Below are 25,016 nucleotides of genomic sequence, written 5' to 3'. Positions count from 1 at the left end.
TCGGAGCACAATTGAGTTCCAAGGTTACATTTGGAGTGTAAAGTTAACACATCCACTTGACGGTCCATTACAGAGGCACAGTTCAGGGGGATCAGGCACAGCTCAAAGTGTTCTACAAGTCACTGTACCAAACGGAAGAGTACAGGTGTTGAGAATTGACTTAGCATCAACTGTAGGCCCAATGGAGCTCTTAACGTAAGGGGCCTGTATATCAAACCATGAGTGGCAAGTAGATTTTTTTGATGGCATAGGTACATGATATGGAGCACCCACTGGCAAAAGGAAGAACTAGAGAAATATTGTTAGGGTCCCATGGCATACATCTGTAGCATTATCTTTGAAAGCATAAGTTGCATACAGATAGTTTAAATGGCACCAGAATCAGTTCTACCACCCATGACCTACCTTGAGGCCGTAAGCTAAAAGACAAAGATATCTGTGTTCCTCTTAGGCTACGGTACAGTAAACCAAAGGGCGGACCATGCACACCTTCAATGGTCCAAGTTCATTTTGAAACCATGAGTTAAACGGTATTTGAATTTGGTCATGGCTAGTTGGCTGCAGGGTATTGCAGCTCCTTGGAAGACTAAGTTCTTCAAAATGCCACGCAGGTCAGCCAGGTCCTTTCCTTACAAGGAAATCCAACAGCTAGTACAGTTCAGGGCACAGTGACAGGGCTTCCTCATAGCCCACCCTTGGTCTCAGTTTTAGGAGAATCACCAAGGCCCAGATGTATCAAGCGTGTTTGCATTCGCAAATGGTGCAAATGGGCGAATGCAAAAATGCCTTTCAGTATGTATGAAAGGCATTCACTATGCAATTTTAAGGAATTGCTAAAATAGCGATTCCTTAAAATTGCGAGCCTGTTTAGAGAATAGTTAATTGCGATTCTCTAAATAAGAAATCGCAAATAAGGAATCCTTATTTGCAATTTCTTAAGCACATGTATCAAGCTTTTCCTTAATGCGAACTGGGCATTAAGGAATCACAATTACCACCAAGTAAAACTTGGTGGTAATCATGTGCAAAATTTAAAAATGCATTTTTAAAATTTACATGTAAGACACACATGCTCCTTTGGCATGTGTGCACCTTACATGTCCTAAATAATTTTTTGGGGGTGCAGCAGAGGGGGCCTTAGACCCCCAGTACCCTGGGGTTTGCATTTCCCAAACTGCGAATTCCAGTTAGGAATTCACAATTTGGGAAATGCAAAAAATTTGCAACTATGGGCCTACAGGCGCGAATGGGGTCAGAATCGCTATTTGCGATTCGGTAATAGCATTTGCGATTTTTAAGAAATCGCTATTACCGAATCGCAAATATGATGCATACCATTTTGCGACTCAGAAATAGCGATTTCTTAAAAATCGCTATTAGAGAATCGCAAAGGGGATTCTTCATACATCTGGCCCCAAGTTTCTAAAAATTGATCCTGGTCTGAAAAATCTCCAGGCTTGCAATGCAGAGGTTCCTCCAAAGTCTAGAGGAATAGGAGGACCAGGCACAAGAAGGACAACGGTTATGTGATTTAGGGCCATTGAAGGGGAAGCGTGGGCAAATCAAAAGGTTTGGTTGTTGGGAGTTCATTCACAAGTTATTGGTGAAAATGTTTCAGTATGAATCTTTGTTATTCACATTTTAAATTAGACTGCTTTTGTTTAGTCATTACTGCTAGGACAGTGCTCTGTTGAGACCATTTTCCTGCATCATCTTTGGAGGGTAGCTGCATTCTCTTATTATGTGCCAATTGCAAGTCAGCACTGGGAAGAGGAGCACGCGTTTTGCAGAACATTATCTATCATCAGAAATTAGCAGAACATTCCGGGCAAGTAAAATTGCAATATGTACTCGTGGTGGTGAATGCTGTACAGCATCTATTCAGGGACCAGTAGCTGGAGGAACATATTCAGGACTACATCAACCTATACACTGGAGCTTACCAGGTATAGGTTAGTACAACTATATGTGCCAGTCCATAGCACCATTCAGGGTGTTTGAGAAACCTGAAATGTCTTGGCTTCCAATCGTCTACTCTCAGAGATCGTGTCCTTGATAATAGTTCTCCTAAATGTGGTCATGATTTTTTGGTTTGCCACAAAGCATCACCTTTTACATGCAGAAAGCCATTTCTTATTAGCTAGTAACCACATGCCCTAAACGAAATATGCCAGCACCTTGGAAAGAGAAATAACCACCTGACATATACACATGGCCAATCCCTGCCACACACATCCTCCAGTGATGCCTCTCTCAGTTTTATTGTATGTGCAGCAGGAGCCAAGGGTGGAGGAGGTGCCCGCTTTCCACCTTGGTCTTCCCACCTACTTACTACAAGCCCTACTTGGAGAGTCTCAGCATGCAATGGCAAACATGCCTCCTCACTCGCCTGTCCTCAAGTGGAGGTGAAGAAGGGAGCAACATATAGTTAAGAATGGTTTCAGATGCATGAAGGGGAGGGGGAGGGCTTGGAGAAGAGAGATGAGGGTGCCATCCAGAAGTCATATGCTGGGCTAGGATAACAGCACTAGCCAGTTGTTTGAAGGCCTCCCACTGACAGAGAGAGCATGCTCCACAGGGTGAGGCTGAACTATCTGAGATGGGACTGCAAGACTTGCAGTTTTCCTCAACGGGATCTAGGCAAGAAAACTAGTGGCAAAAAGCTGAACAGCACTTAAAGCATAAATCTGGCTCTACTTAATTGGGCGCTGTTTAACAACATTGGGCAGTTCCATCCAGGCAATTACTTACTCTTTAATATTTATATTGACAGAACAATATGACCCCTAGAGATCCACTACATAAGTGCACGGAGGCCACTGAAAAGGATGTAAGGTTGCAACAGCTCTGATCACTGGTGACCTGCTCAGGAAATCTAAGCTTGTGCAGATGCGCTACTACAGCTCTACACCCCTGCAAAGGAACTGCTTTGACAAGTACACACCACTACCTACCTTGTCCCGGAGGTTGGGGAAGTGCTGCAGGACTGTCTCAAGTATGGCGTCGGCAAAAGTCTTCTTCAGCCCTTCATACTCCTCCCCTCGCTTCTGCACTTTCAAGTCCTTCCATTCTTCAAACCACTCATAACGTACAAGTGTCAAAACAGTCAACGTAGATTTGCCTATAAAAACAAAATAAAAAAAATAAATAACATAAGCCTGCATTATTAAACAACCTGTGTAATATAATAGCAAAACACCTACATATTGATAGTTTTAGAGCCTCTCAAAGGAAAATTTGTACAAACGGGCTACAGCGATGCAGTTGGACACGTTTCCGATTATAATGTTAAAATCTGTTATGAATGTGTCAGGTAATTTGTAGTGGACACAATCTCCACTGAAATTGTGTTTGGATGTTAATTAATCACAAACGAGTACTGGAGGGCCATCTCAGTTTCTTACTTAAACGATAGGTCGCCTAAACCTATGATGCTCTGATTAATTTGAGAATTGATCACGAGGCTTACAACCAGTGCTTAATTTGTGCTTGTTGTTTCCGGTGCCGAGCACCAGCACTTATTTCTGAGGGCCGGGGCTTCGTTTTCTGTCTTAAGCATTTACTGCGAGCAAAAGACATGGGAAAGACGGAGGAAGAGAAAAACAAAAAAAGCGTCAGAAAGGGGAAAAGGAGGAAGCTACAAGAGTGAACTGAAGGGGTAGGGGGTGGCTGTAAATGGATTGAAGAGGCCCGAGGTGGCTTCAGGTTTACACTGCCTCAGTACTGTGTGCTCGCACTTTTAATTGCAGCAGCCGCTTGTTTAAGAGGGAAGTTTTGAGCACCGGCACCTTTTTATTTACAAATTAAGCACTGCTTACAACTATTATTAATAGCAATCAAATGCAGTAGGTCTTTGAAGAGCAAAGAACACGTATATGGTCATCACCAATGTGTTGTGCCCAGTTAGAGCACTGACTAAATGTGAGAAAGTAGCCTCTTTTTAGAGCATGGTTACCCTCATTTTTGGCCTGTTTGTCAGTGTGTTTGACTGTGTCACTGGGATCCTGCTAACCAGGACCCCAGTGCTTGTGCTCTCTCTCCTCTAAATTTTGTCACTGCATACTGGTAACCCAGCATTTCATCCCAAATTGGCACACTGGTCAACCCTTATAAGCCCTAGTATATGGTATCTAGGTACCCAGGGTATTTGAGGTTGCAGGAGATCCATATGGGCTGCTTCATTTCTTTTGCCACCCAAAGGGAGCCCAAACAAAGGCTTCTATAGGACTGCCATTGCAGCCTGTGTGAAATGGTGCATGCACCCTTTCACTGCCATTTACACTGCACCAGGTCACTTATAAGTCACCTATATGTCGGGCCTTCCAGCCCTGAAGTGTGGTGCACCTGTGTGTGAGGGCACCCCAGCACTAGCAGAGGTGCCCCCACATTGTCCACGACCATTTTCCCGCACTGTGTGAGTGCGGGGACGCCATTTTACACGTGCACTGGACATAGGTATTGACCTATGGCCAGCTTCACAATGGTAACCCTGAATATGGTCATTTAAGGTGTCTAACATCTTGGAACTATATCCAAACGCGGTTTCCAGCCTTGGTTATATAATTCCATGCACTATGGGGGCTCCACTGTGGACCCCCAGTACTGCCATACTAGCCTTCTGAGGCTTTCCAGCAGCCCCAGCTGCTGCCACCTCACAGACAGGTTTCTGCCCTCCTGTTGCTCAAGCAGCTTGAGCACAGGCAGGCAGAAACAAAGGATTTCCTTTGGGAGAGGGGTGTTACACCCTCTCCCTTTGGAAATAGGTGTTACAGGCATGGAGAGGTAGCCTCCCAGAGCCTCTGGAAATGCTGCATAATCCAGTCTACACCAGTTTAAGAACTCCCATTCACTGATCTGGTGCAAAACTGGACAAAGGAAAGGGGAGTGACCACTCCCCTGTCCCTCACCACCCCAGGGGTGGTGTTCAGAGCTCCTCCAGAGGGTCCCTGGGTTCTGCTATCTTGTTTTCAGGATGGGCATGGAACTCTGGTAGCATCTGAGTGGCCAGTGCCAGCAGATGACATCAGAGCTCTCCCCTGATAGGTGCTTACCTGGTTAGGTGACCAATTCCCCTTTCAGGGCTATTTAGGGTCTCTCCTTTGGGTTGTTCTTCAGATTCGGATTGCAAGACTCCAGCAGGAATCCTCTGCATCCTTTACTTCACCTTTTCACCGATGAAACTGCATCTGGACCCTCCACGAACTTTACAAACTACAACAAAGAAGCAAAGACGGCTTCTGCAACATTGTATCTTCAGCTCCTTCCAGCAACTGCAACTGTTTCCCGGTCGTGCATCCTCAGAGGACAGCCTGTCTTCAGCCTGCACCAGAAGAGCGAAGGAATCTCCCTTGAAGCGAAGGAGTCACTTCCCTGCTTCAGCCGGTGCCCCTCTGCAGCGACGCCCCATGGCTTGGGTCCCCTCTCCTGAAGACGTGCGTGGATTCAGCAACATGGGTGGTGGACTGAAGTGGTCCAGATGGTCCTGAAGTCCAGCTGTCCAACTTTGGTGGAGGTAAGGGCTTATCTCTCCACGCAAGACGGTACCCCCGTGCACCGCGTGATTTGCAGTTGCCAAGGCTTGTGTGCAACCATCCACCAAGTCCTTCGTGCACAGCACAGATCCAGCCCCCAGCATTCCTTCCTGCAACGCACAGCTCCCAGAGTGTGTTCTACGGCGGTGTGGGATCCCTTTGTGTTGTGCTGCGTGGGCCTCCATTTGCACCTTCTTTGTTTGCTGAGGGACTCCTGTGCATGCTTGCCTGGTCTTCTGTGGGCACTCTGGACTGCTGAGAGCCCCCTCTGTCTCCTCCTCCTGGGTAGAGTCGACCTGGTCTTGCCTGGGCCCGTGCAGCACCATTTACCGCTAACATCGAGCTTTGCGTTTACCAAGGCTTGTTGGCAGGATCCAGCAGCGCATACCAGACTGAAATTATCCATCCGGTGTGGGAGATCATCTGCACCAACCAGGAACCTGCATCTGTCTTTTTGGATGCAGTACTGACTTTTGTTCTTCACCGTTGGTGGTTCTTTTGCACCTTCATCCAGGTTGGCAGGGGCTCCTGTTCTTCCTGGACTCTTCTGTGCTTCTAGGATTTGGTCCCCTTCTTCTGCAGGTCTTCAGGTCCAGGAATCCACTGTTGGTGTCTTGCAGTCTCTTCTGGTTCTTGCATTATCTTCTTTTTTGTTTTCTTGTGTGCTCTAGGAAAGTTCCTGTGATTTACTCCTACTTTCCTGGGCTCCGCCGTGGGATCTATTACTTACCTTTGGTGTTTTCTAATACTCCCAGCGCCCTCTATACACTACACTTGCCTACGTGGGAAACAGACATTCACATTCCATTTTTCAGTATATGGTTTGTGTTCCCCCAGGCCTACTTCTAACTATTGTGATTTTCACTATTTGCACTGTTTTTTAACTGTTTACGTACCTGTTTTTGGATACTAGTGTATATATTGTGTATTTTACTTACCTGCTAAGGGAGTATAGTCTCTATGCTATTTTTGGCAAGTGTGTCACCAAAATAAAAGTAGCTTTATTTTTGTACAACTGCGTTTTTTCTTTGATGTGTGTAAGTACTGTATGACTGTATGACTGTATGACTGTAGTGATATTCCATGAGCTTTGCATGTCTCCTAGATAGGCCTTGTCTGCTCACCCACACTACCACTAAACAGCCTGGCTTCTAGACACTGACTACATACACTAATAAGGGATAACTGGACCTGGTATAACCTTTGGTACCCACTTCAAATCAGGCCAACCTCTTACACTAAACTACATACATATGTTTGTGTAGTGGTGCAACTGGGTCTAGCTATACCAAAGACAAAGTTGAACTAAAGTTTATATAAATACAACAGCAGAGAATCCAGTGCCAAATGAGAAGAAAATGCTGCCTAGTGCGTGAGGTCAAGGCAGCATAACTGCAGGATAGACATTGTCTACTGTATCAAGAGCACCCTGGAATGCGTGAGAGGAAGAGTTGAGAAGTATATACAGTCCTGCTTTGGCTCAGAAATAGAGTGTGGCAGGCTATACCAATCCACCATATCTATCATACGACATTTACGTGCAATTTGATGGCATATAGCGCTGCAAGGGATGATGGGTGCATGTTACTTTTTTTCAGTCACTACATGTGGCATGTGTATGGGTGGATAATGCTAATAATGTATAAAGCATGCCTAGGCACATTAATAATTTAGTTCAATGCCTGGCGCCATGAAGCCTCCCTCATCGTAAGGAACAGTTAAAACTTCTCATTTGATCCTTAATTGCTTTCTAGCCCGCAATACCTTTTTTCATTAAAGATCTCCCTATTTCAAAGAATTGTTGAGATAGGGACAAGTGTATATTAAAGAACAGATACGATATCTTTGGCATAACGACCATTTATGTGCCCAAATGGCAGGAGTAGCACCATCCAGTGATTAATCTTTTTCTTTACTTGAGTTATACCTATCCCATAGTTTTCACGGGATAGCTTTCATGATGTATCATGACTGACGTAGTTGCTTGGATGTGTATCGGGGTTTCTGCACCAGCAAAGGGGATATTCTAGTAGACAGCGATGGATGTCTGTCGTGAAGGGGAACATTAGTGACTTATTCCAATTTATTGTGAGCCCTGCTAAGTATCCCAACGAATAATCTTATAGACCGAAAATCCTTGTGGTTACTCATAATTGTAAACCCAAACTTGATTTTCAAGTGCCTCAAGCATGCTTCACTTACAATTACAACTTTATTTACTTTCTTGGGGTGTGCCTGTGCCTACGACTGGGGTCTGTTCACACTGTGGAACATTTATAGTTGAAGCATTTTTTGTATCTCTGAAATTCACAAATCTTTGTCAACTATTTTCCTTCACATTATTACAAATGAAGGTTCACCTTTTGTCCTGTAACTCCATGAACTACTGGTGTTCGTGTGCACTTTCACACTTCCATGCAATTTATTAACTCCATCTGAATTACATTTATTTAATGCTTTTAGTATCACAAAGTGCTCGGAAATTCCACGATTATAAAAGAACAGTAAAGGAAGGCTGTTTTGTGAACAATTGTTTTCCATCCAGTTTCCTAAACTATAAAACTATAAAGTGAAACGATTACAGAAAAGTACAAAATATATCTTTGTTCCCTTCTTTTCACAGAAAATTATTTTTATTTAGCCCAAAGTATTTCTTTCACCAAAGCTTTTGACATATCCGAATCATGGTGCATTTCCATCACACAACACTTACTCCTGGGTTACTTAATTGTAAATGTAGATAAGCCAAGTGTGTGGAAGGCACTGAAAATGTTTTGAATATTCACAAAGGTGTTACTTTGTAAGTAAGTGCCATATATTTTAGGACCACTCGCATGGTAACACTCAAAGAGGGAATAAGGAGGAGAACTAAACAAACAAGGGCTGGGTAAGTTCGCCAGTAGACCCTGTGCTTCAAAATCCTAACAAGATCTGGACCTTAAGGTAATGCAGGTATTTGGTCACCACCACCTTGACTGAAGACACTAGTATCTCCTGAACTTCCATAAATTGCCAAACCAACTCCAATTCAGCTGGGCCATGTGCTTTTCCTCAACACAGGGACACCTTGTCTCCTAATTAAGTCTTACAGGGACACCTTGTCTCCTAATTAAGTCTTAAAGGCAAAGCACAGCAACAGGGCATCTCTTCTGACCAGACGTTGTTCCACAGATGACTCACCCAAATGAGGCTGTAAATCTTCTTCGTGAGTCAACATTAATTCAACATAATGGCTCTGCTGGGTCAGCTAGTATTTATAGAAGAGTAGAGGGACTAATGTAAAGCAATTGTGGCTGACTAAGTGTGAATGTTAAAAAATCTGTATTTCCAACCAAACGGTGCGGTTATAATCAGTCCTCGCAGAGGACACCATTCATTTAGCACACAAACTCCAAACAAGTAACACAATAACCCAATCACAGTACACACAAGCCAACATACACTGTGGGGTAGTGAGGGATCCCAGTTAAAGGGGGTCCCCTCGTATTACTACTTTGGGTCTGTGTAAGTATTTAACTCAATGACTCATTCAGTCACTCACACCACAGTTTACACAAAGTTAAACTGGTTACAACAAAGACTGAAAATGCATTCAAAGTAGCAGTAGGAGAGTACCTGGACATCTCTGCTCATGTGTTGGATCTTTGGCAGATGGGAAGGACACAAAGAGCACAGGGATGTGCTGTGGTGCCTCCTCCCTGGAGGATGAGAAGTAAAGATCTTCCCTGAAAGAAAGAGGCCAAAACATATTAATCTGGGCATACTGGACATTTAAAGACAAACTACAGATAAGTATTGGGAATGGAGGGCATTATGCTCATTTACCTTCACAATATTTTAGTCCTCGGTATTTTGGCCTCACAATATTTTTGGCCTCTGTATTCTAACATACAACTCCTGCAGTGCAGGTGAGAGCGGGAAGTCATCACTAAGTGCTGTATGAAGTATGGCAGTCCACCCAGACATCGCAGATCCCCTGTGTGTGTACTGGCCAACGTACAGTCTCATAGAAACATATTGAAACTGTCTAGGAATAATAAAGGGTTCTCAGAAAAAAGTGGGGAAAATCAATAAAACCCTATAAAGATTTATAAATTAGCAGCATCTTTCCATCAGGCCAGACATAATATACAATTTCCATATGTTAAGTATGAAACCTGGCTGCACTGGTATAACTGGTAATGCCAAGAAAGTTAATTTGAAGTAACATTGGCAGGACATGTCAGACAGCATTGCCCAAGTTAGTACTTAGAAAACATAAACTATTAGAGTATCTACATCAGTGATCACCGCTTCTTTCCAGGTAATTACGTCTGAAGAGTTTCGTGATCAACGAGTCTCCTAAAGACAACGAGGGCCAGAAGTTAAGGATTATAAAGATTGTTGATAGTTAAGCAGCAATCCATAGGCCCAAAAGTGCCCTAGTGATTAGTGAAGACTATTCGGTACTGCGAAAAAGTGAATTCATAGTGCAGATAGTGATTACGAAACCATAGTCCCAAAAAACTCATAAAAGGAGGAATATCAAATGCAGCTACAGGTACTGGGCCATGGACAAAAAAACAAAAAAGAGCCTCCCTGGTGGGGGTTTCCTAATAATTTTTAAACTACCGAGTTTCGTACAGCCCATCAAACAAACTCAAAGATAATCAGTATTGCTTTGGTGCTATCAATAAATAGATTCGATTTTTATCACATTATTACAACGTTGCTAAGGAGAAGGATCCGGGTCTTGGCACTTATGTACAATAAGATGGTTGCGAGGCTGGAAAACAGCCAGCTGTGGTTTATGCAGACCCATTACATGGCTAACTCCTTCACAGCTCTATTGGGTTTTGCCAGCAAGGATCAAAGGAAATAAATTTTTCCCTCTGGGTAACCCATTTCTCCAAGACCCGGACAATGGTTAAAATATTGTGGTGTAAGGCATATAGGCAACTATAGATTTACTATTCTTAGCTCCACATCTATGTACCTTGGAGATACTTATATCCCCAAGATACAATCTTACCTATATAAATAGTTATCTTCGTGAAATTTCAGTCCTCGATAATACGACATTTTTGTGCCCCTTCCTCCACTATATTTTGTAGTCGGTATTCTGGTAGAGTGCTCACTGCAAGGCTATGTTTGTGAGCCCCTGCAACACTCTCGGTTCCAGTTGTGATGAGCAGGAAAGGTGAAAAATCATTAGCTAGGCAAGCACACATTGGCAAAGCCAATAAGTCTGGCTTTTGAAGGGAAAGTGTTTGGGTGGCTTTGTGTGTCTTATCTACAGCTGTTCTAAAAAGAAAATACATAGCCAAGTAGAATCAAAGGGTACAACAATGTGGAAGCAAGTAGTAGAGCCCCTCTGCATAACAGACTACCTTTGCAGAGGTAAGACATATCTTCAGAAAAGGTCTTCTGATAAGAACATTAGGTGTGTATTTAAAGTTAAAAGGCATACACGGTGAAAATGTGCATAAAAGACACTTTTGAAAAGGGTCTAAGTTTTCAGTTGCTTCTTTAAGAAAGCCTGTGTGCTTTTGTGAAAAAGCAAATCCAACATGTTTAGCGAAGTTAAAGAAATGCACGATGAAGAGGAACTAGTGAATATCATCTTAACAGCATGCACTTCTTAAGTAAAAAAAAAAAAAAAAAAAAACATGAATTAGCAATTTAAATGTACTCGTCTCCACAAAGTAAATAAATCAAAGAATCACATAGGCTCTCAATTATAATCTACATGTCATGTCACATCTACAATTTATCTAAAGCACTACTTGATGCCCCATCACGAAAACCTATCGGGAATACAAATGGGATAACGTAACCATTCACAAACTGCCATGTCCTCCATAGGAAGCACGTCCAAGCAGTCGCAAACCATAAAAACCCATGGGTGAGATGGCGGAGAGTGGCTGTCTCAAACCCCACTCTCTCACGGTCTATCCTCTTGTACATTTTCTGAAAAATTGATAACATGAGGAAAACCATAGCGGAAGCGGTCTGTAGCTAGGCCTAAAACGGGCACTCATGATCTACAAATCATCAACTTTTCTTTCGAATATGTCACATTAAGTATTTCTGTTTGACCTGGCCAGTTTGCACATCGTTCTGTGACTGTCTATATTTGATCACATCTTTTGGAACAAATGACGATGGAGGGTTCTAGATGTTTACAAAAAAGTACCTTTACAGACCAATGCCTTTACAGTGGAACCATTACAGAGAAATGTAAATAACTTAGCAGAGAAGCCACCGTATAGACATCTCACTAACAAACGTGCCTGCTAGTAGTAAAACTGCTTGAAATGAAAGTGCTACAATTAGTTACTTTAGGGTTCAAAGCGGATTTATTATTTGAGTTCACGTTTAAATATAACAAGGACAACAAGATGTGTCGAAGAGAAAGATGAACAGAATTACTGAATCACAACATCCATCCATTTTCTCCCCCTCCCAACCCCGCCCCCCTCCCCTCCCCCCGGTATTCATAGACTTTGTGGTGTGAAAAGAATTTAGTGTAATATGTGTGGTCTGCAGCAGATTTTGTGTCCAGTGATGTAGCAAGAGCAATCTCTGAGAGTCGTAGCAGTCATAAATATTTAGGGCACGTCAGTTCTCGGAATTCTTGGGATAACAGTGTGATGTATGGTTTCCATAAGTCTCCGTATGAGTCTCCCTGGTTAGTCGGCACCAAGGATAGCTGCTTCATACCCAGGATATGTCAAATTTGATGAAGCCAGGCCAAGTGCGTGGGTATTATGTCAGTAACCCAGTGTGCTAAGACTGACTGGTGGGCCGCACCTAGTGCTAAACCAATGTGCCTCCCTTTAAGGCATTAGAACGGGTATGTGAGAGAATTGGGAAGTCCCAGAAGTGTGCTGGTGGGAAACCTGGGCAGTTGTGTACCTACGTGTGCATCTATATCTTGTAGTTCCTGCTCCCAGAAATGTGAGATCTTGGGGCATTCGCACAGAATGTGAAGTTGCGTATCAGGTGACCCACAATGTCACCAACAATCCGCACTGTGGGTAGGGTAGCATCTCTTTAGGCATGGATGCGTGCGGTACCAATAGGTAGTGACTTTGGTGGCTGTTTCAGTGCTTGAGAAATTGTGAGCCCTATGTTGTTCTCTATAGAGTCTCTCTCCCCATTACTTAGGTGTTAATTGCCTTCCCAGCTCCATCTCCCATCGCTTCTGCCCAGGAGTTCTAGAGGGTGGGGAAGCATGCAGTATAATATTGAAGAGTTCTGTGATCATTCCTTTGCCAGTGGCCTTTGCAGGGAGACACTTTTCATAGGTTGTTAAAGGTCTCTGGGATCCGGCCTTTATAGAAGGGTGAGTAATCCAATGCCGGACGTGTAAATAGCAGAGCCACTCTGTTTCCGGTAGCCTGAAGTCCCCCCCATAGCTCGTCTAGGGTGAGAACACCATCCACCCCAAATATGTGGCCTATGGATTGACACATTTGATTGGCTGCAATGGAACGCAGTGTGGTCGAGTCCTGATTTGAAATCTGCATGGTCAATTATAGGCACCAGGAAGAAGGAAAGGTGGTCACACCTTAGAGGGTCGCCACCCCTTTCCAGGTCTTCAGCGCTGACCTGATCATTGTGGAGGAGTAAAGGCCCCATGCCCATTGTGAGCGCTTCAGAAATGGGACTCTCCATAGAGGTGTGCCTGCGACTTCGCAGTCCATAAAGAGCGAGGGTTTCTCCGATTCAGCTCTGAACTACTCAATGAGGCAGCAGAACTGAGTAGCTTGTTATTATGCGGCGAGGCAGGCCACCCTCCGTATGGGGCCGACAGCTACGCTCACAGTTCATTCGCAGGCTTTTGTCAGCCCTCACAAAGAAGAACAGTGCCTTTTGCAAGGCTTTGATCGTTCCTGGTGGTGGGTCGACCATTGTGAGCGCTAGTACTCTGGGAGGATTTGAAATAGGAAAAGAATCTTTGTAAAAACGGTCATCTTAAGTGCAACTATTAGGCCGAGCCTTGAAAGAGGGTATGTAGGAAGTTGGCTCTGTATGCACTATTTCAAAGTAAGGAATAGTATGCACAGAGTCCAAGGGTTCCCCTTAGAGGTAAGATAGTGGCAAAAAGAGATAATACTAATGCTCTATTTTGTGGTAGTGTGGTCGAGCAGTAGGCTTATCCAAGGAGTAGTGTTAAGCATTTGTTGTACATACACACAGGCAATAAATGAGGAACACACACTCAGAGACAAATCCAGCCAATAGGTTTTGTTATAGAAAAATATATTTTCTTAGTTTATTTTAAGAACCACAGGTTCAAATTTTACATGTAATATCTCATTTGAAAGGTATTGCAGGTAAGTACTTTAGGAACTTTGAATCATTTCATTAGCATGTATACTTTTCACATAAAACACAATAAGTTGTTTTAAAAGTGGACACAGTGCAATTTTCACAGTTCCTGGGGGAGGTAAGTTATTGTTAGTTTTAACAGGTAAGCAAGTCACTTACAGGTTTCAGTTTTTGGTCCAAGGTAGCCCACCGTTGGGGGTTCAGAGCAACCCCAAAGTTATCACACCAGCAGCTCAGGGCCGGTCAGGTGCAAAGGTCAAAGAGGTGCCCAAAACACATAGGCTTCAATGGAGAGAAGGGAGTGCCCCGGTTCCAGTCTGCCAGCAGGTAAGTACCCGCGTCTTCGGAGGGCAGACCAGGGGGGTTTTGTAGGGCACCGGGGGGGGACACAAGTCAGCACAAAAAGTACACCCTCAGCAGCGCGGGGGCGGCCGGGTGCAGTGTGCAAACACGCGTTGGGTTTACAATGGTTTTCAATGAGAGATCAAGGGATCTCTTCAGCGTCGCAGGCAGGCAAGGGGGGGGCTCCTCTGGGTAGCCACCACCTGGGCAAGGGAGAGGGCTTCCTGGGGGTCACTCCTGCACAGGAGTTCCGTTCCTTTATGTGCTGGGGGCTGCGGGTGCAGGGTCTTTTCCAGCCGTCGGGAAATGGAGTTTCAGGCAGTCGCGGTCAGGGGGAGCCTGGGGATTCCCTCTGCAGGCGTCGCTGTGGGGGCTCAGGGGGGACAACTTTGGTTACTCACAGTCGTAGAGTCGCCGGAGGGTCCTCCCTGAAGCGTTGTTTCTCCACCAGTCGAGTCGGGGTCGCCGAGTGCAGTGTTGCAAGTCTCACGCTTCTTGCGGGGAGTTGCAGGGGTCTTTAAATCTGCTACTTGAAACAAAGTTGCAGTTCTTTTGGAGCAGTGCCGCTGTCCTCTGGAGTTTCTTGTCTTTTTCGAAGCAGGGCAGTCCTCAGAGGATTCAGAGGTCGCTGGTCCCTTGGAAAGCGTCGCTGGAGCAGGTTTCTTTGGAAGGCAGGAGACAGGCCGGTAAGTCTGGGGCCAAGGCAGTTGGTGTCTTCTGTTCTTCCTCTGCAGGGGTTTGTCAGCTCAGCAGTCAATCTTCTTGTTAGTTGCAGGAATCTCAATTCTTAGGTTCAGGGGAGCCCTTAAATACTAAATTTAAGGGTGTGTTTAGGTCTGGGGGTTAGTAGCCAATGGCTACTAGCCCTGAGGGTGGGTACACCCTCTTTGTGCCTCCTCCCAAGGGGAGGGGGTCACATTCCTATCCCTATTGGGGGAATCCTCCTTCTACAAGATGGAGGATTTCTAAAAGTCAGAGTCACCTCAGCTCAGGACACCTTAGGGGCTGTCCTGACTGGCCAGTGACTCCTCCTTGTTTTTCTCATTATCTCTCCTGGACTTGCCGCCAAAAGTGGGGGCTGGGTCCAGGAGGCGGGCATCTCCACTAGCTGGAGTGCCCTGGGGCATTGTAACACGAAGCTTGAGCCTTTGAAGCTCACTGCTAGGTGTTACAGTTCCTGCAGGGGGAGGTGTGAAGCACCTCCACCCAGAGCAGGCTTTGTTTCTGTCCTCAGAGAGCACAAAGGCTCTCACCGCATGAGGTCAGACACTCGTCTCTCCGCAGCAGGCTGACACAGACCAGTCAGTCCTGCACTGAACAATTGGGTAAAATACAGGGGGTATCTCTAAGATGCCCTCTGTGTGCATTTTTTAATAAATCCAACACTGGCGTCAGTGTGGGTTTATTATTCTGAGAAGTTTGATACTAAACTTCCCAGTATTCAGTGTAGCCATTATGGAGCTGTGGAGTTCGTTTTTGACAGACTCCCAGCCCATATACTCTTATGGCTACCCTGCACTTACAATGTCTAAGGTTTTGCTTAGACACTGTAGGGGCATAGTGCTCATGCCCCTATGCCCTCACCTGTGGTATAGTGCACCCTGCCTTAGGGCTGTAAGGCCTGCTAGAGGGGTGACTTACCTATGCCACAGGCAGTGTGAGGTTGGCATGGCACCCTGAGGGGAGTGCCATGTCGACTTAGTCATTTTCTCCCCACCAGCACACACAAGCTGGTAAGCAGTGTGTCTGTGCTGAGTGAGGGGTCCCTAGGGTGGCATAAGACATGCTGCAGCCCTTAGAGATCTTCCCTGGCATCAGGGACCTTGGTACCAGTTACAAGGGACTTACCTAGGTGCCAGGGTTGTGCCAATTGTGGAAACAATGGTACATTTTAGGTGAAAGAACACTGGTGCTGGGGCCTGGTTAGCAGGGTCCCAGCACACTTCTCAGTCAAGTCAGCATCAGTATCAGGCAAAAAGTGGGGGGTAACTGCAACAGGGAGCCATTTCTTTACAGGGTACAACCGTCATTGGTCAAGGTCATGTGAGACTTGCTGGAGTACAGCGCTACAGTTTAGAGATACGGTGGCTATCACCGTCAGGGCCAAGTGGATCCTCAGGTATGGAACAGCGGTCAAAGTCCATTGGATAGGAAACCTACTGGAGAGCTGTGCTGCTTTGCATGGGGGAGTGTGATGTTGAGGGCCTGAGATTTTGGAAAATGTATCTTAAAGCCATCTGCCTTTCCAAATTGCCCCTCCTCTTCCAAGACTGTCAGAAGGACCCTGAGCAGGCCACTATGACATCATTCGCATGCAGGCAGATGGTATGGGATTCCCACCCAAAATCGAACGCCAGTGATGTTCGGGTGGTCCCGTACTCTTTGGGTGAAGGGCTCCATGTAGAGCGCATAGAACAGGGATGACCGTGGACATCTCTGTCGTGTCCCTCTGGAAATGGGGAAGGGAGTTGATGTACGTCCATTCACCCTGACAGACGCTCTCGGATTACCATAGCTGCTCAATATCCAATTACTGAACCGTAGTCCAAAGCCAAAGTGAGCAAGGGTCGCTGCCAAATAAAGCCAATGGACACAATCAAATACCTTTTCAGCTTCTATGGCAAGTAGTAGAATTTCCTATTTGGATCCCTTGGCCTTGTTAAAGATGTGGAGCAGTCTCTTGGTATTATCGCTGTATTGCCTGTAGACGACAAAACCCACCTAATATGAGTTAATCCGTCCCGGCATCAGCATTGAGGAAAGAAATAGGCCGGTATGACCCACAGTTATGTTTGTTTTTCTCAGTCTTGGGAATAACTACTATAGATGCTTCTCTCATTGACGGGGCGGGGTGAGAACACTGTCAATGGAGTTAAACAGCTGTGTCGGTATGGGGACCAATGTGTGGTGGAAGGTCTCGAAGATTGCTGGGAAGCCATCTGGCTTGATGACTAAAAAGGTTTCTGATGAGCTATAGCCAACGTCACTTTCTCAATGAGTATAGGATGATCTAGCTCGTCCACCTGTGTCCGAGTGAGAGGAGGAGTGTATGCGGTATCCAGCTACTCGTCAGTGTTATCTGTTAGTAGGGATTGGGCTGAGTAAAGATCTTCATAGAAATCCCTGAACTGAGAAGCAATAAGATTGTTGCTCACAATCCCTGATCCATCCTCCCTCATTAGGGCCTCAACTCTTACAACTTGGCGTTGAGCGCCGAGCCTGTTGGCAGTAGACTTCCACACTTATTCCACCCTCCTTTCCCGCAAATGGTGTTGTCAGCTGCTGAAATTGCTACAAATTCTCCCCTCATAACTTGCTTCAGGGCGTCCCATAGGATAGAAATGGTAGTGTCTAGTGTGTCATTTGCCTAAGGTAATTATTATTGGCCTGTTGAATTTGTTTGACCACATCAGGGCAGTGTATGAGCATCTCTTGGAGGTGCCACTGCTGATATGTATGGGTGTTAGGGGGAAGACAGATGTCTACTACTACTGCTGCATGAACACATAGGGAGCAGGGTTCTACATCTATAGTGGTAACCATATGTTTTAAATCCCGGGTTCCCAAAAAGAAGTCCAGCTGGGCATACGTTTTATGAGGGTGGGAGTAGAACGTGTACATTTTATGAGCGTGGGAGTAGCAAGTGTAATCTTGGGACTGAGGGTGGGTTTCCCCCGCCCCCCCCCCCCCCAGATCTCGTAGCCCCCTTTCCTGTAGCCATTGCGCACTGTCACATAAAAGCTACCCCGGTCCCCTGTGTCAAGATACAGAACGCTCCATATTATTATTAAACACTGTATTAAGATCCCCTTCCAGTAAGACCAGTTTTCCTTTGGTGATCATGGTGTCAGCTACTCCTTGCATGTGTAATGTTCCTGGCCTTTGTTTTGGGCATACATGGATCTCTGCCACTTTGTCCTCTACCTTTCCCTTGAATGATCTGGAAACTAGAATTGCTACGCCTGTGGTTTTATTGCCCGCGGAGGAGAGAAATTGCTGTGGGTAAGCTCGGGACTTAAGACGATTCCAGTCACTCGCCATTAAGAGGGTCTCCTGTAAAAGGCCAATGTTTGCGTTAGTGTGTTCGAGATATGACAGAATGGCTTTTCTCTTCACTGGGTTAAGGCCTTTTACATTAAGCGTGATGACTCGTAGCTTATTGAGTGTGAAGGTGTGTTAGTGCAGATGCTAGAACAATAGCTGTGCCTGTGGGTACCCTACAACTCCAGTGAGCACTGCTGGAACATATTACACAATTATATAAAATAGTGGTCTTCAGATGCTTTGCAAAGTAACGTGAGTACCCTCCCCTAAAATCCCCATGAACAAAGAACAACATAAATGTAAATAATGTCCCTGAGTACATGTGGGCCCAAACCCAAACCCACCTGTCCCCCAGTCTTGGTCAGAATCCTGGGCCTGTGGACAAAAGCAATCTTCTAACTAGCCTGCCCCTGACCCTGTAACCCCACATAAGTGCTAATTATTATGGCACATCTCATCTCAGGACGCCTCTAATGTGTCTGATCCGCCAGCCAGAGTCTCCAGCACGACTCTCCGTTCCTGTGCAATGAAGTCCGGGTCTGGTCGTGGATCCTTGGCTGAGGTTGAGCATTTCTGCCATATGAGGCGTTTGGAATTCTTGGGGGGAGCCAGGTTAGGTCTGCTCTCTGTCCCTGTGTCTCTATCAAGGCCAACAGTATGCATGCAGATGTTAGGGAGTAAATTTGGTGCAACTACCACTCCCAATGGAATAGGATACAAAAGGGGTGGCCTGAGGAGTAAGAGACCCCCTTATCACACAGGTAGGCCGTCACAGGGCAAAAAGTCCCTCCTTATTTGCAGATTAGGGTTGAGAGGTCTTGGTATAGCATTAAGGTGTGGCCTCGGCACTGCAGTGGATGAAATTCTCTTGCCTTATGAATGATTTGCGAGTGAGGAAGGCCCACTCTATGTGCTCTATCCAGCTGAATGTCCACTTCTGAGGATTCCAAGATTTAGGAAAGAAGAGTTTTGACATAAGAGCCAATATCACTCCCCTCTGTGGCCGTCCAGGCCCCCCTAATGCAGATATTGTTACGCCTTGACCTCTTTTCTAGATCTTCCGCATGTGCTAGGAGTTCTATGTCTTGTTCCTTGAGGTGAATGAGTTTCAGTTCTTCATCTGTTATTCACATTGTCGTCCAAAGTTGAAACCGGTCTTCGATCTTGGCTAGGGTCCTTATGTACTGACTTCAGGTCTTGGGATAAGTCTCTTTTGACAGTCTGAAGGTCATCTTTAAGACATGCAAACAAAGCCTCCAGGAATGAGTGAGTCAATGAGACCTCCACTTCATCCCTGTCCAGCTGTGGGTCTGGAGTGGACTGGGAGGGCAGGCTCCAACGGCAGGGTTTATTAGCATCTCTTTGAGAGAATGGTCTTTATTTAGTGCGTGCCATTGCCATGGTTAACCACCTCTAAAGCTAATGCCGTTGCCGGGCGGGTTCTGTGACCGGTAACGACCTAGGTCTCCGCAGGTGCAGGGCACTTCCTCCAAGCCCAGCTTCACCCTTGATCTTTTGGTAGGCCCCGACTGGGGCACCTCAACACACTCAGGTGGTGGACCCTGAGACTGGGGGTGGGGGGAGGCAGGAGGGCCGGGCCACACAGATCGCATTGTAGGGGCGTCAGCTGCAAGACTCTCCTCTCCTCTACTACTCTCAGACACATGGAGGGAAGTCATGAATCCCTCCTGGAGAACTGTAGCTGTGCCGCAGCTGTGTCCCTTACTGCCACCGTGGATGGGCCTGCCTCAGCTTTCAGCAGGGCTGTGGAAGGCATGAGGTAGTGCCACCTCAGAAGGATGGTGTGTTCCCATTGCTGTGCTTGGCAGAAGGTTGGCAGGATGAAGAGGCTTCTCAGCCCTATGTATCAGGCTATACAGGTGCGGCAATTGCAGGGCCGGCTAATATCCTATAGGCCTCTGAGCATGGGGATCTATGTTGTATGTTTACGTGAGCGTTGGTCTCCTGGGGATGATCACCATGTGTTCTGAAGTGAGCCATAACCAGCCCCCGGGAGCATTACGAGGGTCCCTCTTGGCCTGTGCCAAGTCCCAAGTGTTGGGTCCTGGAGCGGAGGGCAATGCTGCTCTCAAAGCCTACCTGCACAAGCCAGGTGCCATCGGAGCCAATGCCTCGACAGGTGTAGACTGGCCGGCCGGTGTCGGTTGCTCCGTGCTCTGCGTAAGTGGGTGCATGGTTCTCCACACACTCTGAAACACGAGTGCCAGGGATCCATGGGCACCGGGGATGGAGGGACGGGAACTTGCATCCTAGCCATTCACCATCTTACCCATGCCCCCAATTAATTACATTAAAATGTAGATTTATTTTATCCACCTCTTCTACATATATAACCTAAGCATATCGAACTCTGAATCAAAATCTGAATCTAATACTATTACGTTCAGCCACACCCTAAACTGAACTTGACCAGTAGCTGTTCCTACACTCTAATGAAGATATGTAATTTTCCATTTTATTGACCACAGACCAAGGCAGCTTCAGTTGTCGGAGTGCTGTATACAGTATTCATATGCTTCCAGTATCACAGAAACAAGCAGAAAGCCTTTTAGTATTATCTGGTGGTATATAAGTATGTGGACTAGCTGGTTTATTTAGTCTTTTAGGTGCTTTGCTTACCCAGTCAGATTTCAGTTCCTTCTGAAGGTAACAAAATTCTGGGCAGAAACAAAGTCCACGCTTTTTTATGCAAGACTGTTGGAGCCTGGTTGATGATGTGTGGTAGTCCCAGATGTAGCAGACTTTATCTTTCAAGATGGGGTGTGTGTATCCAGAGATGGCTAGTGTTTTAATTGTCAGATAACCTAGGTGGACTACTTTATACAACACGAAAATAATATTAAAGATCAGTTTGGCTCTGGTTTTGGAAGTTAGTCCAGGGACAAAAGAGAGTGGGTGATGTTGTCAGGATCAAAAATGCTGGCTGTATGTCTGACTGCCACAGGCTTAAGTTCCTGGAGTAGGGCCAAGGATGATAGCCTTGATCTGGGAGATTTCAGTCCCTAGAATACTCATGTTATCTTTGTACGCTGTAACACTCAGTCTTGGACGAGTCTACTGTAGAGAGTTACAACCTATTATTTAATGATGCAACTGTATGCCTGGGATCAATATAAAATAAAATACGCATTTATCTTGAGAAGCTGTAACAGTAACCTCAAAAAGAAACAACCATAATGTGTCACTCATACAGTTTCTGCTTCGTCGTCATGCCTCTCTGAGATCAAGTGAGGCATTCATGTGATGATACTATGTTTGGTGCCTATAGGAGATGGAATACATCTAACAGTGTTAGCCTGCTCAACAGCAGCATGATGCAGCCCCCTCACCCCCTTCACACTGTCAATATTAGAACACAACTCACATATTGTTAAGATTTTTGTCAGGAAAGATGAAGAAGTTTGATGCTGGGAGACCCAGGCTTTCTTTGGTTCCATCCAGGCCAACAAAAAGGCTGAAACCAGCAAGGCCATGTCGCACACTGCTCAGCTGAGACTGGATACCTAAGGGAGGAAATGGAAGACCATATGGAGGTTATCCAAGGTTTGTGCATTCTCCGCCTTATTCTGAAGTGACTACATTGGTTCCCAGAACATTTAGGGATTATTTTAAAGCTTCTCACCCAAAAGTTATCTACGTGGCAGTTACGGATTACCAAACAGGCAAAGTAGGGACCAGCCTTTGGTCCCCACTTATTTTAGGGGGCCAGCGACAACAGATATTGATTTGATCTGATTTGATTTGATCTTGAAAGAAAACTACAATCAAGCATTCTTAAATTGCTTCCAAAAGATAGAAAAAAAAATAATCATTTCAAAGAAACAAACACTTTGCATTAAAGACTCTATAGAGAAAGTACTGTTTTAATGTAATAGACTCATTAACAACTTAAAGTACATAAACCACAGACATCAAAAACAGTTTGTCTCTTAAAAGCTCATCTTCTGTCAGCTGTCAGTTTGTAAAATAATTTGGTGCAAACTATGTATGTGTAATGTACTGTAGTGATGGTCAGACATCGCCATCTAGTGGCCGACGTACACACTACTTTGTTTAATGTTATCCCAGAGAGCGCACGCACGAGAAATCTCCAGTACAGTCACTACATTTTACAGAGTACCACTAACGACTGCCATTTTGGGTCTGTTTTAAAGCAGGAAACATCAAAGTGTAGGTTGTAATGCAATTACTGTTGATTTTTTAGATCTTGAATAGTAGCGCCTCTCCTGTTAAAGTAAATTATCAACAGTGATAAGTCGTCTTGCAAAAGGTAGACTTCCAAGATATCCTGAAAGATTTCCCCACAATCAAATTGAGAAAAGTGAATATTTAAAGTTTTGTTGGTTTGTTAAAATTTTAAAATATATATATATATATATATATATATATTGTTTATTAACATTAAAAAAATTCATGTTTAGTTTTGTGTAATAAAATTGGTTTATTAAAATTGTTGGTTGGTAAAATTAAAAACGTACTAGGAGATAATTTGCGAGGGGGGCGAAATTTTGACTGCCTGCATGCCTCCACAGGGTTTTACCCCGCACTGATACGTGGCATAGTTACAATAAATGAAAACGAGAATTCTATCAACCAATACAAAAATCAACATGTGCACCTTCTCCCTCCTGTCACAGATAACCAGCTTCTCCCATCTACTGCTGTGGGACAGTGTTTCTGATGTCCAGAAGAAGCTACAAGGAAATCCCTGCTCAATCAAGTCCACTAGCAAAACAAGCTCTTCGTCTTCAGTAGTGACTCAAAATCACAAATGTGCTACATTAGCAAACTTGCCTCCTCTAGTTTCCCCAAAGGAAAAAAAAATCTTATGTTGCATGCTTTTGTTTCTGAAAGTTTGCTTCGAATTGTCTGTCCCATTCCATGCAAAATATGAATTTATGGACATTTAAAATTTCACTTTTTAAAAATGTTAACATTTTCCTACCACATAAGCAGCTAACTAGAGGAAAAGTAGAGCCTTAAAATTAGATATTCCTTACTACACGCTAGCACATTTTTTTTAAATATCGTCGACTAAGTACTTGTGTTTGGTTAAAACAATTAACTTTTGTGGGAAAACAAATCTAAAAATTACAGTCAGAGATTTTGCCGCACAGTTTGTATTGAAAAAATTCATCAACAGTGCAAGGAACAACAATTTTGAAAACGTTGCATTTTTGTCATGACATTGATGAGTTTTCAATGGTGTAAAATGCACATGCAGAAAAAGGAATTCAAGCATCTTTGCAGTTTTTTAAAAAAACATCATAAGCAAGCAATTCCAAAAAATAACCAATACTGTGGGAGCACACAGACAGAGCACTTGGTTACCTACTTAGAGAATGCCCCGTGGGAGGCAAGAGTCTTTACACCTAGCTTGTTTGTCATACCTGGCAATGCCTGCTGCTCCGGGGGGAGGAGGTTTTCGTAGGTGTTGAAGATTCCAGCATCAGAAATCACCACCGGGGCAAAGATATTCACCGGATCCCGCCCCTTCCTTTGAACATTAACGCCTAGAAATAAAGCAAGCGTGATAAGTCATTAAATGAAGAACGTGACCGAAGAACGTGACCGAGAGCCAACTAAGGCTTACTTTCTTTCAAAAACAACAAAATGAACACTATTGAGGTGGGCAGTAACAACCAGTGTAATTGAAAGAGACAATTAAGCTACTGGTGTAATTTTAACAACATACTACACAAGTTAGAGTGTTTGGAATAGACTTATAAATAAGGTTATCCATACACCAGAAGTATTTGTTAATAATAGCCAAAGTGCTATATGGTTATCTAAAATACTGTTTCTGATACTGAACCTTCGAATCTGTATTAAGAACTCCAAAGTGCCTGTCAGAGTTTCATACTTTATATTTTGATTTGGTAAGCCTGAAACATTAAAGCAATGAGCATTTTCATAGGTCATTTCCCGATGGCTTTAGTAAGCCTCACCTAGAAACCCATGGAAATCCCCACCCCCATTCCAGGTCACTCAGCCCCCTAGGGATAGCTCCGGAAACATACACAAATCACCTAGCACAGCGCGTACTCCTAACCTGAAGCCAGGCTCAGAGGTCACAGCTCCTACAAGGCAAACGTAAGAGTAGTAGCCACTCCTTCTCCAAACCTTCACAGCAGCAACGTCCTCATTCCGTGTCACACTTCCCTGGTACTCAAGTATGTGACAGAAAACTGATAACACCCATTACACCCACTCTTCCTACTCACCAAGCCCCTCCAATGTTCTCCTACCCTGTCTTGTCACACTCACCACAGGCTCTTCCAGCTTCATCTATCAGAATCCTTGTGACCGGCGCTCGGGCAAACACGACACCCCCAGATTTTTCAATCACTGGGATGAGGTGGAAGGCTATCTCACTTGCACCACCGCTCGGGTACCAGGCTCCATCAAAGAAGTCTCCAACCACCAACGCATGCAAGGAAAAGCTGGCGTTTCGCGGTAAAACACCTGTGAAATGGGAGGAAGGCACAGCGCCAGATTACACACTTCCTAAATATTTTGTAAAATAACATTGTTTTAAGTACTTCTGCTGCAATGCCAATCAAAGATGGTGGTAAAATTAATTTAACAGGGCCTTTGGTAGAAGTATCAGTCACAAGAGATTGACTGAAAGAACCAACATGCGTTCTCCAGCAAGACATTTCAACCTGAATGTCAGCAGGATAAGGGAAGTCTCCGCCACATCAGCAATGATAAAGCACTAATCCTTCTCCAGCCATGCCTGCCTGTCACAAAAGAGTCAGA

General features: G+C 44.8%; 1 protein-coding gene across 1 annotated transcript in view; it reads right to left on the bottom strand.

Annotated features, from left to right (window-relative positions):
- The window catches only part of LOC138265981 (all-trans-retinol 13,14-reductase-like), a 160,865-nt gene that overhangs the window by 27,018 nt on the left and 108,831 nt on the right, over positions 1 to 25,016 (bottom strand). The window contains exons 5-9 of the mRNA XM_069214227.1: positions 24,522 to 24,719; positions 23,645 to 23,767; positions 21,619 to 21,757; positions 9,147 to 9,256; positions 2,955 to 3,121 (exon numbers count right to left, since the gene is read on the bottom strand). Coding sequence (XP_069070328.1) covers positions 2,955 to 3,121; positions 9,147 to 9,256; positions 21,619 to 21,757; positions 23,645 to 23,767; positions 24,522 to 24,719 — 737 coding nt within the window. The remainder of the gene's footprint in view (positions 1 to 2,954; positions 3,122 to 9,146; positions 9,257 to 21,618; positions 21,758 to 23,644; positions 23,768 to 24,521; positions 24,720 to 25,016) is intronic.

The sequence above is a fragment of the Pleurodeles waltl genome, chromosome 11 (genome assembly GCF_031143425.1).
Source record: "Pleurodeles waltl isolate 20211129_DDA chromosome 11, aPleWal1.hap1.20221129, whole genome shotgun sequence".
Lineage (NCBI taxonomy): Eukaryota > Metazoa > Chordata > Amphibia > Caudata > Salamandridae > Pleurodeles > Pleurodeles waltl.
The sequence above is the reverse complement of the archived record's forward strand: the minus strand, read 5'-3'. Positions and strand labels throughout refer to the sequence as shown.